At 43.1% G+C, this 14364-nt stretch overlaps 1 protein-coding gene across 1 annotated transcript; it reads right to left on the minus strand.

Moving 5' to 3' along the window:
- Positions 1–213: 213 nt before the first annotated feature.
- On the minus strand, positions 214–4202 carry mafba (MAF bZIP transcription factor Ba). The gene has a single exon (XM_080030627.1). It carries the CDS (start codon positions 3583–3585, stop codon positions 2497–2499), a length of 1089 nt encoding a protein of 362 aa, XP_079886753.1. The 5' UTR covers positions 3586–4202; the 3' UTR covers positions 214–2496.
- Positions 4203–14364: the final 10162 nt, after the last annotated feature.

The raw sequence follows: 14364 nt of genomic DNA on the forward strand, positions 1-14364 counted from the left end.
AAAGCTGTGCACTAAATTCAGACTAATTTTGAGTTTTGTGGCATTTTATTTATTCGATTTTTCTTGTTGTGGCAGAAAGTGTGTGTGTGCAGTACGTGTGATAAGTAATTACTGGCATGTATGTGTTTTACATATGACTCATTCTGCGCCTGATTTGTCACAGATCTTCGCTCTGGTGGCGGGAAAAAAATAAAGTCTGAGAGGTAATTATTGCCATTTCAATGACTTTAATAAGCAAAATAGGAAACAATTTCTTCCAAAAACAACCAAAAATAAGACAAAACAGAAACCAGCCTGAATGGAACAGTTCAAATTTAAGTGTTTAACTATTATTTATATAAACAGGTTTGAAAATTGATCCCCATCATCGCAAAGTACATGGAATAGGTGAAAACAAAACAACAACCCGCTGCTGCAGTTTCAGTTTGATTTCAACACAGTTGAATCAGTAACAAACCAAGAGATGCTAAATGCATGTTAAATGCATGACTTTTCAACAATAGTTTCAAATGCAAGCACCATGCTTATTCGATATGATCTGACAGTTTGTTAATTTAAATCATTAAAATAAAAACTTTAACTATGCATCTGGCCAGCAGAACCAGAATCATCAAATAATAATAAAACAGACATAAAACGTATTACATAACATACACGTTGTTTTCATTTTGAGAATTTGCACAACCTGAGTCCCCTTTTTTACTGACCGGCAGAAAAAAAATCAGGAAAACATAGACAATCAAAAGCCAAACTTTGTATTAAAATGCTAACGTCACCAAAATATTAACTCTACACAAAACCCCATGATAAGTAAGTTGTTGCGTTTTTTTTCTAAATATTGTTAAGAATACAAGTCAATAATAATATTAAGTCTGGGATAATATGCCACAGGTGGCCGCCTATCGAAATTATCTGAGCTTGATGTGGGTTGTCAAAGAGTTAATAGAAAGGCAATACAGCACGTTTCTGAATTAGTGGCACAAAAGCCACGTTGAATTCAAATCACAGAGAGTATTAACCCACATAATGTGTAGACTACTAAACAGTATGTAGAGAACTTGCAACTTCGCCTTAGTGCGCATAAGCATTTCTGTGCAATCTGGGTCCAATAATATTGTGGCCACATGTTTGCCTCGCAGAACATGTGTCCAGCTATTATTCTTTAAAACTGTTTGCACTATACGCCTGTGTTGAACCTTATGTCCCATATTATGTCTTCCTACAGGGAGGTTGAACAAATTTCAAAATGAAAACTTTCAAAATCATTATCCAAAAGTGCACTTGACACACACATTTTGTTGGATTTTAATGCAACTAAAAAAATGCACTCTCCTCTCAATCAATACCCCAAATCATAAAAAAATCATAAAAAATAAATGAAATAGAAACACAACTCAAAGAAAGAAAGAAGTTCAAACCAGCCTCCTCAATCTTGTTGTGCAGTTTTGTGGTTGCATAATATTTACAAGCCCCCCATCCCTCCTCCCCCTCAAAAAAAAAAAAGAAAATCCCGACACTATAGTCTACTGCACCGGCAGTCCTGCTGTTCTGTCCCCGCTGCATTTCTCTAAACCCCCAAAAAACTATGGAGAAGCGCAGATCAACAACATGCTCTTAATATACACGAGAAGATGAAAGTACAAAATAGAAATTATTACCGTACATGTCCAGCATGCAGGATTAATATTTAATGCAGATTTTTTGTTTCAATATATATTCGAATATAACCAAGCAGGCAATAAATCAATGAGATGTTGCATAAAACGTCCCCCCCCCTTCTCCCCGTGACGGGTTAGTAGACAGAAGTAACATTTGCATAAAGTGGAGTCTTGCTTTTGGAGATTTTCTCAGTTTGCGGGCCCACTTGTCGAATGTGAGTCTTCGTGTGTGTGTGTGTGTGTGTGTGTGTGTGTGTGTGTGTGTGTGTGTGTGTGTGTGTGTGTGTGTGTGTGTGTGTTTGCAGGCTGCGAGGCCTACTTTGTTGTTTCATTACAATGTCATCGTTGTGTGGAGAACAAAATTACAAGACAACTGCCTCGACGCCACCCCACACTACTTACAGATTATTTCAAAGCTGTATAGCCTCAAAGGAGAACAAAAAAAAAGGAAGGAAAAAAAGTTCATCAGCCGATCCTCTTCTCTGAAGAAGGAAATAAAGTCTCTTCACTACAAGCAACTAATCTACAAAGATGCCGCGACTGTTCGGACACTCTACGTTGCTCTTTGTATCTCAGTTGACACGTGGATGGAGAGATGATTATATATGAGAATACTATTTAATAGATTATTCTTCTAATATGAATATAATTGTTATACCGTTATTAGTTTAATCATAAACAGTATGGGAGCTTGTGGATTATTATCGCTTGTTCATCAGCCAAAGTCAGTCATTTGTGGAGAAAGGAAAAAGGTGGCGGTGGGGTGGGTGGAGGGGAAAGTTTGTTGTGAGTGGTGGGGTTCACGAGAGCAAAAAAAAGAGAGCTAGATACAACAAACTCACATGAAAAACTCAGGTGATGAAGGGGTTTCACTGGTCGAGCCAGCCTCGCGGAACCCGTTGCCCGTCGTTGGCCCTGACCCCGTCGCTAGCTTCTCGCACTTCTTTTTGTAGGCGTCCCGCTCCCTCGCCAGCCGGCCGATCTCCGCCTTCAGCGCCTCCACCTGGTTGATGAGCTGCGTCTTCTCGTTCTCCAGCACGTGCTTCTGCTGCACCCGCTTGTACCGGCAGGACTGCGCGTAGCCCCGGTTCTTTAGGGTCCGCCTCTTCTGCTTCAGGCGGATCACCTCGTCCTTGGTGAAGCCCCGCAGGTGTCTGTTGAGCTCCCGCACCGACATGGACACCAGCTGGTCGTCGGAGAAGCGGTCTTCCACGTTGATGCCGCCGCCCCCAGAGCCGTGGGACTGGCCCATGTGGTGATGGTGGTGGTGGCGGTGGTGATGGAGCGGCTGGTGGGACTCTGGGGACATCGGGGACGGGCTGTCGGGGTCCTCGAGGCTGTGGTGGTTGTGGTGATGATGCTGGCTGTGTGGGTGTGGGTGCCCGGACAGCTCGTCGCCGTGGTGCGGGATGGCCCCCCCGGCGTACGGGTGATGGTGCTGCTGCTGGCCGTGGCCGTGGTGGTTGTTGCTGTGATGGTGATGCGGGCCCCTGTTGTAGCCCTCGAAAGCGCCTTGCTGTTGTTGCTGCTGAAGCTGCTGTTGGACGTGCGGGGGCGGTGGATGGCCGTGCACCGTGGCTCCGATCAGGGCCTCCACCGCGTCCTCCGGGGTCAGGCTCAGCGTCTGCGGGTCGAGCTGCTGGTGGTAGCCGCTGTTGGGCATCCAGTAGAGCTCCTCCAGGTGGTTCTTCTGCTCCGTGGGGCTGAAGCTGGGCGAGGACGGCACCGAGCTGCAGGGCGTGCTGATGGGGGTGGAGGACACCGAACCCTGGGGTTGGAGACGGTTGCACTGGCGAACCCCGTTGCGGTCCAACCCGGCCAGGCCTTCCTTCTTCACGTCGAACTTCATCAGGTCAAAGTCGTTGACATATTCCAGAGCCAGAGGGCTGCTGGGTAGCTCCGGGCCCATGCTCATCTCCGCGCTCATGTTACTGCTGTCGCGACTCTTTTGCAGATACGCCAAGGTACCGTGCGTCGCCAAAACTGTCTTGTTAATCTCTTCTCTCTTGTTTCATGCAATAGTTCTTTTGGCTCCTCCACCGCTGCGCACAGACTGGCTGTAGCATGAACCACCGTGTGGTTGGTGGAGAAAAAAAGGAAAAAAAGTAGCAGAGGAAAACTTTCAGACTAATGCTCTGCACACGGTTTGCGTCATGTAGCCTACTTTTTTGCTGGGATAATCTGGCAAAGAAAGAGACCAGGCAGGCAGGAGGTAGAAAGTAATGCGTCTCAGTGCAAAAAGTAAAAAATATCTCAGTCCCTTCAGTAGATGTGTATTCACACACACAAAAAAAAACATAAATAACAATAATAAAGAAAATACCAGGTTTGCTCGCTGACACGGGAACCAGTCCTCGTTGCACCTTCTTGGTTGTAAGTCCTTTTTTTCTCCAGGAAAATAACAGGAGCAAAAACAAGCTGAGTAAATATAGTGCGTCTGATCTTCTTCTTTTTTTTTTTTTTTTTGCTGAGAAGCCGCTTTTCCAGCTCTGCACCGCAGAGATTCAAAGGCTCGCTTCTCTCACTCTCTCCCGCTCTCTGGTATCCAGCAGACTGCGCTCGCAGCCAGCCAGCGCTTTATGCTTATAGCGCGCCGTGACGTCGCGCTGAAAGGCTGGATCCGTGGCGCTCGGCTCTCCAATGGGAGCAGGACTCTGCGCTGAAATAGAGGAAGAGAAGGAGGAGGAGAATGGAGGAGAGAAAGAGGAGGGCACACGATATAGTCTTGACAGCAACAGACAGTCAGCTGACCGACTTCCCTAAAAGCAGAAGGTGGGGAGGAAAGTGCAAGGGGAGGGAGGGGAGAGAGAAATGCCTTCACTTCGTGGACACTAGCTATCCACGGCCCCGGAGTATAGCGCGCTGCCCCGTGTCCTCTCTCATGACTGTGTCACATCTCAATGAGATTAAATGCGAGTGATTCACAGGCTATACGGTGCTGAGATCCCGATGAGAATCCTCTAAATGGCAATGTTATGGAACAACACTCCCTGAGAGGACTTAAATATACACAATATGAAAACCTCATTTTATTGAAGAGGGGTGCTATGGAGATGTATTTATTTCCAAATGTACGCAGACATGTTTACTTTTCAGAGAAAATTATGTAATTCCCTAAATAAATCCCATCATCTCTCGACAATGTTAATTCTCCTTCACTGATTCAATATCAATCGATTAGATTTACCATTACATATCATTACATTACTTTTTTTCTACACCTGATATATGTAGCAAATAGCAATACATTTATAAAGCTTGCACACAATTGAACTTTAGATCTGGTAACCATTCACAAGTAGCCTATCTGCTGTGCATGTGATATGCTAGGTCAACCATTTTTAATTATGTTTTTATTCATTTATTTATTTTAACTCATCCTGACCTCTCAGGCAAACAAGGACACGTGCCTTTATTGCTTGATTCCTCTGTTCGTGTTGCAGGCAGAATTTGAGGTCTGGATACGTCATAACCCATAATGGAGATTCACAATACAATCTTTTCAAATCTTGGAAACATGTCTGTGATCCTCAGTAGTGACTTTACGGTGACCTTGATGCACTGAACTTCATAGATGTTTTTTTCTTTTCTTTAACAATGTTTGCCATGGTGCGACCACAGCACTGTATTGTCTAACCCCGTGTTATAACCATTATGGGTTAAGTGCATTTTCTTCTGGTAAAAGTTGACAACGTTCAGAGCCTGTTATTACTCCCAGACTCCCACATCAGGCTCCTCTTGGCTCGGGACAGTTTGTTTTACACCGAGCAGCGTCTCAACAGGGGGATTGAGCAGAAAACAGGCTCAAGGCTGCCCCTGCGTGGGCAACACTTGAACCGAACTGCCGCCTCTGTGGAGTGCCTTTTTATTCTGCGCTTGGATTTTTTTCTTCTACTTTTTATAACCGCGCATAATTGCTCGTTTCAAAAGGTCACGTCCTGCAATTATGATAACTATTAATCCTTGTCGTTTGAGTCTCATAAACACTCAGTGCCACGTGTTTAATCAACTAACTGACACTGTCTAACAGGTAGTTTGGCAAAAAAAACACAGAGAGAGAGAGAGAGAGAGAGAGAGAGAGAGAGAGAGAGAGAGAGAAAGAGAGAAAGGTTCAAATCCTCCAAATTTGTACGCGTGTAACATTGATTGGATCTGTATTTTTAATTGCCTGACAAAAACAAAAGAGGTAGTGTGAGCGAATGTCTCGCTTCCCTGCAAAAACAGAAACTGCTTGTAAATGAGTCAATTTGAGGGATCGATTTGATTATCATTTCGTTTCCACCTCATATCCACGGTTGAGTGTACAGCCGCGACCCGCTCCTATTGATCAGACTGTGTAAAGACGAGGCTGCCAAACATACGATCCAATAATGAAGGGCTTATTTGTTTGGTTTAAATTCTTAATCAGTTTGAGTCGTGCATCAGTGATGAACTCTGTTGAGTCAAACACGTCATAAATCACAAACCATATTGTCTACTCACTCCCAATTCAGTTTAAAAAAATGTACGCAGTTCAAGTTATAGTTTGAGTAATTTAAAGATATGTTTCGACTTTGGCTAAAAGCCTGAATACACGAGGGGGAAAAAAGAAGAATATTAAAGATAAAAAAAATATATAATTTAAAAGAATAACACACTGCCATTCTAAAAGTCAAAGAAAATAATTAAAAACTGCATGAAACATGAGACAGCAGAAACTAGAGAAGTTCTAGAATTATTTATTATTACAAATTATTATTATCCTGTTATGATAGATGGTAGGCGCCCAAATCATTATTTTGAACCCAAAGTACATTATAATAATTGAGGCTAAAGTGCATTTTAAAACCACTCTGGATTGTATTTATTCTCCCTATTTTAGCTTTTATAGCGAAAAAATCTTTTTAAGATAAACCTATTTGGACACTCACTACCTTCTCTGTTTCACCCTCACTGCGCCTGATATCACCCCATAATGATACAATCCAACACAGATTCAAGCAAAAAAAAAAAAATTCTATAATGCACTATCAAAAAACGTGCAGGTAGCGTTCATGCTCTTTGCATTGCCTGAAGCTACAGGCTTCTCAATTCTCAGCTCCAACTTCCATAGCGCCCCGAGCGAGTCGTGCCGTGCCGTGTCGAGCCGGGCTGCTCTAAAAACCTTCCCAGCGAGGCCGACCCGACGGCAGCCCCATTAGGTCGTAATGCTCTCTAATATAGCCCGAGTCCTCCGTCTAATAGATCCAGGCAGGCCTGCCGGCGGCTCTCCCCCTTCGGTAATAACGGGCTGTAATGGAGAGACGAGATGTAAAAAAGCGTCCATGTCAGCAGCATATCGGTGGTTAATGATCTATTAAGTGATCCGTGTGCTTATGGACAGCGAAAAAAAGTGTTGATGCTTGCTTATTCGCCCCTAATGAGAGTCCCATCCTACGGATTTTAGGAATGAATAACAGAAATAAAATCACGTTTAAAATGTTACATTTAACAGTTGACGCATGGAGGCTGCAGTGGCAGCTAGAGCTTCCCAGTGCTCACATCTCACACCTGCAACAGGCCCCGTTGCTATCACACAGGAGGCCCATGGTGTGTGTCCATAGGAAGATATACGATTCCCCTCACTAATATGGATCCCTATTCTGCTGCAGGACCTGTCCATGTTCGTGCACCTGCTGTCCGGAGGCCGGGTTGCATTGCCAAGACCGCTTGGATCTGAATTCATACTTCTTCTATGGGAGGATGCAGTTGCTATGAGGACTACTTTTTTTCTCCCCTGTTTCCAGTCATAATCAGACTCTGGGTATCACTCTGAGGTAAACGGTTAGTTTTATTTGGTTGTCTTTTTGGCCGTTTGGCGCGTGCGTAATGATTAACTCTAATCGTCCCCCCGACCCTTCCTGTAAATGTTGCAGAACAAAACGGAAGGTAGCCGAGTTGGAAGGCCCCTGACAGGGAGGGTGAGGGATGGAGACGGAGAGACGGCGCTTTCGGAAGTGCTGCTTTGATGAGCTTTGACACAGGAGAGAGAAAAGAGACGAGCAGAGCTTTTTACGGCGTCTAAAAATGTTTTTTTTAACCCGTCACCGCTGTCATTATACAGTGACTTCTGGTTTTAAAATGTATTAATAAGGAGTATTAACCTATAGAACTGATGAATGCAAAAATATATTTCAGCTGTCAACCTTTTCTATCACTGCAACAAACAGATGCTATGTGATTTTTGATTTTACAGAATGAAACTGCCGGAATCTGTCGAATAACACACCATTGTGAATTATGGTAATTTAACATTGTCTTGGCGTGTATTTAAAATCAGCTATGTAATGTAATGTTACAGCTACGACGTTTTTTTTTTTTATCACTTGAACTTTATTACCATATCCCCCACCCGAATCCCTTCGTAAACAGGTGTTTTCATTAATTAGCTAAGTTTTGGCATGGACCATTAAGAATGCTGGTTTAAAAAAAGACTAAGATAGCCCACATATGTTCATACATTTATTTTTATTTTTATACATACAGTGGTTCTCTTGCCTCACCAGTCTAACATCTTCCGTATACAACGTGACTTTACTCAGACATTCTTTTTTACTCCAGAACGATTGCTAATCTTTATGTATTATTTAGACGTGTCGTCTGTGTAAACAGGCAGAGGCCAGCGTCTGGAGAAAGGTCCCCGTCGGACATGATTGACTGAGGAGGGTTTTTTCTTCTTCAGGACAACATCAAGCGGTGAGATAAGTGCAGAATCTGGAAATCTCATTAATATGAAAAATTATCGATTTAACAGTGAACATCAATTGTTTATTTTTAAAGAAAAAAAAATCCACTCTGCATGCTGTCTTCCTCGTATACAGGCCACTTTGACAGTCATTATTCTTCACCAGTGTTATCACAGCAGTTACACTCTCACCATTTACCCGGCGAGAAGGCAGTTTGTTTGCAGGGGAAATTAGGTCTTATTTCTTGTGACAGGGCGCCTCTGGTGGCGCATTTACTCATTGCTAATAGTCTGATGTGTATAGTCAGTGACGTGCAGCCTCTTGTTTGGCACTAACCCCACATGCAGGCAGCTCCAACTTCGGAACTCTAGTTATTTAGTCTTTTTTGAAATGACAGAGGATATAAAAATATGATGGGGAGGCCAAGGCATAATTGTAGGCCTTTTCTATGATTAGATGTCTTTGATTGACATGTTGTAAATATAACAACAAATAAATGTCAGCACGCACTGTACTGGCTTGATCCCAGAAGAAAAACAACAGTAAATCTGCCTTTTGCTGTGGTCATTTCATTAATGTAAATTGCAATGCTATGTACAATAGTTTGGCATCCGTCCAGTTGGCTCTTTGCTGAGGCTTATGCATAACATTGGGTCTTATCATAAACTGAGGCTGTTTAACCACACCATGTAGGCGACACCACCGGAGCCAAATATCAGAGTGCAGGAATAGCATAATTAAAGCCCATATTCCCTGGTCATAACCGCAATTTACATCTGTGTTTTCTGAGCCAATAACAGGCTACTGTAATTCTAAAGAAACATACAAGTAACTCAATTCTTATGATGTATTGAAGTCATAATTATGATAATGAGGAGCAGCTGGTTCTTGTTAAAAAAGGAAAGATGACATGCACTTCATGCTGTCCATAAAACTGGAGAAAAAAGTATAGTTTTGCTCTGAAACTCTGCAGCGTTAACATGCCAGTGTCCAGGAGTGTCCTTTGTTGTTCATGGCCTTCTCTAATTATCTGCATATGGAGCTGTCAGACCATGTCTCTGGCTTGTATTAAATGTCCAGTTAATATAATATTCTGGAAAATACGTCATCTACCATAGAGTATATATGCAGCACCACCAGTATGTTATTAAGCAAAGAGTAAGGAAAGGGTTTTAATAGGCCACAAATGCCTCTGTGTAATATCTTAGAAGACTTTTTATTCTCCAGTCAAGTGTGTCATGTGTGGATGTTTATGATAAGAGTTTGTTCAAGACATACTCCCAAACCGGTGAGCACCACCAGCTAGCTAGCTGACCCCAGTTCAGCTTAATGCCAGTAGTGTGTGGGCATGATTGATTTGGAGGTGGGCGGGTACAGCTCGGGCATTTTTAGGGGTAAGACCCGAACAGGCATTTTCTTTGCCTAAGACTCCTCCTCTCCTCTCCTCTCCTCTCCTCTCCTCTCCTCTCCTCTCCTCTCCTCTCCTCTCCTCTCCTCTCCTCTCCTCTCCTCTCCTCTCCTCTCCTCTCCTCTCCTCTCCTCTCCTCTCCTCTCCTCTCCTCTCCTCTCTCTCTCTCTCTCTCTCTCTCTCTCTCTCTCTCTCTCTCTCTCTCTCTCTCTCTCCTCTCCTCTCCCTGCCCTCTATGTCATAATCTCTGGACCTGTTGTTGTCACTCACGCCGCCCTATATCAAACATCTCTATTCTCCACTCCTCCGTATCCCCCCTTTCTATTCTTCCTTTCTCCTCCTGTGTCCACCCCTCCCTTCAGCTGAGTGTGACCTCCTTTGCCTCCTGGCTCTCTCACCCCTCTCCTCTGGCCCTGGCCCTGCCCACCCTGGGTCATTTATCATGGGCCAGGAGGGGAGCCCCCGGGCCTGCAGGCCACTGTCAGCCCCTGCAATCGCCTCTTTGTGGCTCCTAGCAAACAAGTGTCGGATCAGCAAAAGTCTATTAAAGCCTGGTGGGCCTTTCTCAGCCAATTGGGTTCGGGTCACTGAGCTGCTCTCCGTGCTGCTCCGAGAGCTCTTTGTGTCGCTGCCGTTCGCTGACACAGATCCCCACAAGATTAATGATTTTTAGCAGCCGTTTGGGTCTCGTTCGCAGGGTCCTTCTCTCTCTCTTCTCTTTTTCTCTCTCTTTTTGCCCCTTTCTCTCTGTTCTCCACTCCTTCTGTCTTCTTTTTTCTTTAACATGTTTCTTCTTCTACTACTCTACCTCCTGAATTCTCGCTTTTTTCCCTCTATGGTTTACTCCTCCTCTCCAATCTGTCACTGATACCACCCATACTTATCCTTATCCTTATCAACACAAATTTGATTGCCACTAATGGTAGTACCATATCTATATAACACTTGTCTCTGTATTACAGATTTTTCTTGATGCAACGATAAAATAAATATCAAAACATTTGATTTCATTTGTTTGTTGGTTTCGGAGTGATGGGCTCCTGCTGCCTGATGAATACAGAGGATGTTAAAAAAAACAACTCCACTCCAGCATCCACATTACAATCCTGGCAGGCTTCCCCGCAGTTGGCCTCCAGAGGCTCAGAGTAATTTGAAATCTTCGAGCAGCTTACACGACTTCCATGTTGCCATGTTCTTAGTGTTGTTTCCAGTAATTACTGCAGGTTAAGTGCACGTCCCGGAGCCCAGTGGAGGCAGCTCTATCCCTCACCTGGGACATGACTCAGCACAGTTTAGGTCATCCGGCCATTTCACTGACCACTGGACCACACCCCGACCTACTCTAAACCCACAGGACAAGCACTATTTATGCAGGACTCATGTTCACTAACATCACATAATCAATGTAATAGTTGTTTTGTTTACCGGCTGGGTTTTTCTTTTCTCCCAGAAATGCAGCCTTTCACTGAAAGGCTTATCCGTTTCAATCGAATAAAAAATGTTTCTTTACAATGTATTATATAATTGAGCAGTTTTTCTTGATATTGAAGGGGAATTGTATGGTCTTAAAAGCTCAACTTACATTTTTTTCAAATTTCTTGTGTGCCTGTAATAAGGTAAAAAGTCCACCTCTTTGAAGATATCTTAAAATAACGCTCACAAGCATATATGAACAGTGAATGAGTTATTGGTCGCTGTAACTGAATGGCTGATTTGAATTCATTTTACTAGAGATTGTTTTTTTGTGGACTCAAGAGCATTTCCTTTAAACTTACGTTGGTTGATACATTTTAAGAAACACTGTTTATCTATTTTAAAACTCTTTGTTGTGTACAAAAGTGCATTCCAAAGTTCACGTAAAGCTCATGCAAGGCTTCGGCAGTCAGTGAGTTATACAAAAGTGCAAATCTTCCAACGTGCCACTCTTTTTAGCTCAAAACTTGTTTTTTGTTTTACTAACCCTGTGTTGAAGCTCTGCAAGGACACTGAAGAAACATAAAAGGGGAAATCTATACCTGAAACGACAGTAACTTAGGAAAACCCACTTGATTTTGCTAATTACAATCTTATTTTATCTTCAGCTGACCCTGAATATAATTTTTGCCTGAAAAGTGGGCTGTGTGTATTGTTCCTATCACTTAGGTTATGAAGGGGTCTCTTCACAGAAGGTATTGATAGGAGATATGTAAGTACAACAACTATTTGATTGGATACATGTGAGTAATGTTTTGAGATATAACGTGAACAAGAGAGTTATTTGCTGATGGCATTTTTTATCTCTTCCTTTATACATATTACAACACTATTATTGGTTTGAACCTTTAAAATGTGTCAATCTTTGAACTGTATCAAAATATTGTAGATATTCCATGGTCCTTTTTGTCATGCCGTGTTACAGTAAAAACTGTGTGTGTGTGTGTGTGTGTGTGTGTGTGTGTGTGTGTGTGTGTGTGTGTGTGTGTGTGTGTGTGTGTGTGTGTGTGAAAATCTAATGTTCTGCCTGTGTGATAGTGAAGCTGTCATGAGGCTGCAGGTTGGTCAATGTCTACTTTCACCTTAAACTCCCCCTGTGTGTTTATAACGTGTCTGTGTTAGGACTGAATGGATGAACCCGGCCTGCTGCCATGTCCATCCACCTGCCCCATTTCCTGTCTGATTAATCTTCTGTGTGTGTGTGTGTGTGTGTGTGTGTGTGTGTGTGTGTGTGTGTGTGTGTGTGTGTGTGTGCTTGCATGTGTGTGTGTGCTTGCATGTGTGTGTGTTTGTTTATATGTGCGCCTGTGTGTAAATGGTTATAGATGGGGCGACACCACTACACTGGCAGCCTGAATCATTACTCACAAAGATAGGGAGAGACCCAGGACCGAGCAACCCCGAACATCCTCCTCCTCTCCTCCTTCCTATACACGCACACACACACACACACACACACACACACACACACACACACACACACACACACACACACACACACACACACACACACACACACACACACACACACACACACACACACACACACACACATATATCCCCAGGTTATTCAATTCTAAGCAGAGTGCCTGGCATTTCCCCACATCCACTCCACCCCACCCCTTTATTAATAAACTGAAGCACCGGGTTCCCTCTTGGAAAGGGGGAGTGAGGTATGGTTTTCGATTTGGCGATTCTACTTTTTGTTTGCTCCCTTCCTCTTTGCCTTTTCTCTCATCAGTTCTCTTAATACTTGATTTCCATCTCTTTCTCCCTCTACCTCTCTCTCTGTCTTGATCTTTTTATTTTGTCTTTTTTTCTAGGGAAACTCTTCACCCTGCCTTCCCCTCCCTGACAGCTACTTGTTTCGCCAAGACCAAAGGTAAGAAAGGAAAGATAGCTCCACTCCCTTACACTGAGTGTTTGTACTTGCACTTTAAGTCGCTTCACATTGATTATCTAAAGCCACTAGCTTTTAGAGTTGGAGTAAAATATCACAAAACTGAAAATAATCAATCAAATAAAAATCAGACTTGAGCTGGACAATTAGGGAGTTACGAAAAAGTGAACCCTGAGTAGAATGTGGTGCTTTAGTCCAGCTGCATTATTAATAGTGAGAAGAATAGCAGACAGGTTCACCATGCTGCCACATCAAAGAAGCTGAATTGTAGATAATTGTAGAATTTAGCAATATAAATATAATTTATTGCAAAGATCCCTTTGTATATTTATAATAATCATTTGGGGTTTTTGGCAAATCTCTCCCAGTTGCAACCAGTTTTTTTCCAGGTTCAGGAAGAGTCGTTGCATTGTAGAATATATGAGAGCAATTATAAACCCATCATGAAGGGAATTTGGAGCTAAACACAATGGTAACATTGCAATGTTGTTGAATGTCCTCATTGGAAACTTATAGAGAACACTGCAGCACAGAGATAAGTATGTAGTATGCAGTATGTATGCATGTGTTGGAAAAGGGTATATATGTACAGGAAGGGAGCCTGTAAATAAATCTGTTTGGGGATTGGGGGTGTGGGGATGAAATATGGTCCCAGGGATGTGGAGCAATGTGAAAAACTCGGCAACACCAGGGAATAACAAATCTCCTGATGTCGCCTTGCCGCAAAATAAATACACTCCCCCGTACAAGTCATCCATCTGGACTATGAGTCCCAACAAAGACGCCCCCAATACATCCCCAACGCATACACGCTTACACACACACACACACACACACACACACACACACACACACACACACACACACACACACACACACACACACACACACACACACACACACAGCAGCCATATTTATTTAAACATTTATTTGTTTGTTTGTTTGTTGAATTAAATGGAAACTGCTTGTGGGGAATTGGAAAGTGTATTTATTGTATTTAAACATGATTTTTCAACCCCCCCACCTCCACTCCTGAAAATGCTATCTGTGTCTTAATGGGTGGTGTGTGTGTGTGTGTGTGTGTGTGCGTGTGTGCATGTGTATGTGGGAAAGTGGGTGGGGGTGTGTGTTTGTGTGTGTGTGTGTGTGTGTGTGTGTGTGTGTGTGTGTGTGTGTGTTTTAGGGGGGTGCAGTTTGTGTAATGGGCATTTTAACTAATGA

Source organism: Ammodytes marinus, assembly GCF_949987685.1.
Source record: "Ammodytes marinus genome assembly, chromosome: 7".
Classification (NCBI taxonomy): domain Eukaryota; kingdom Metazoa; phylum Chordata; class Actinopteri; order Uranoscopiformes; family Ammodytidae; genus Ammodytes; species Ammodytes marinus.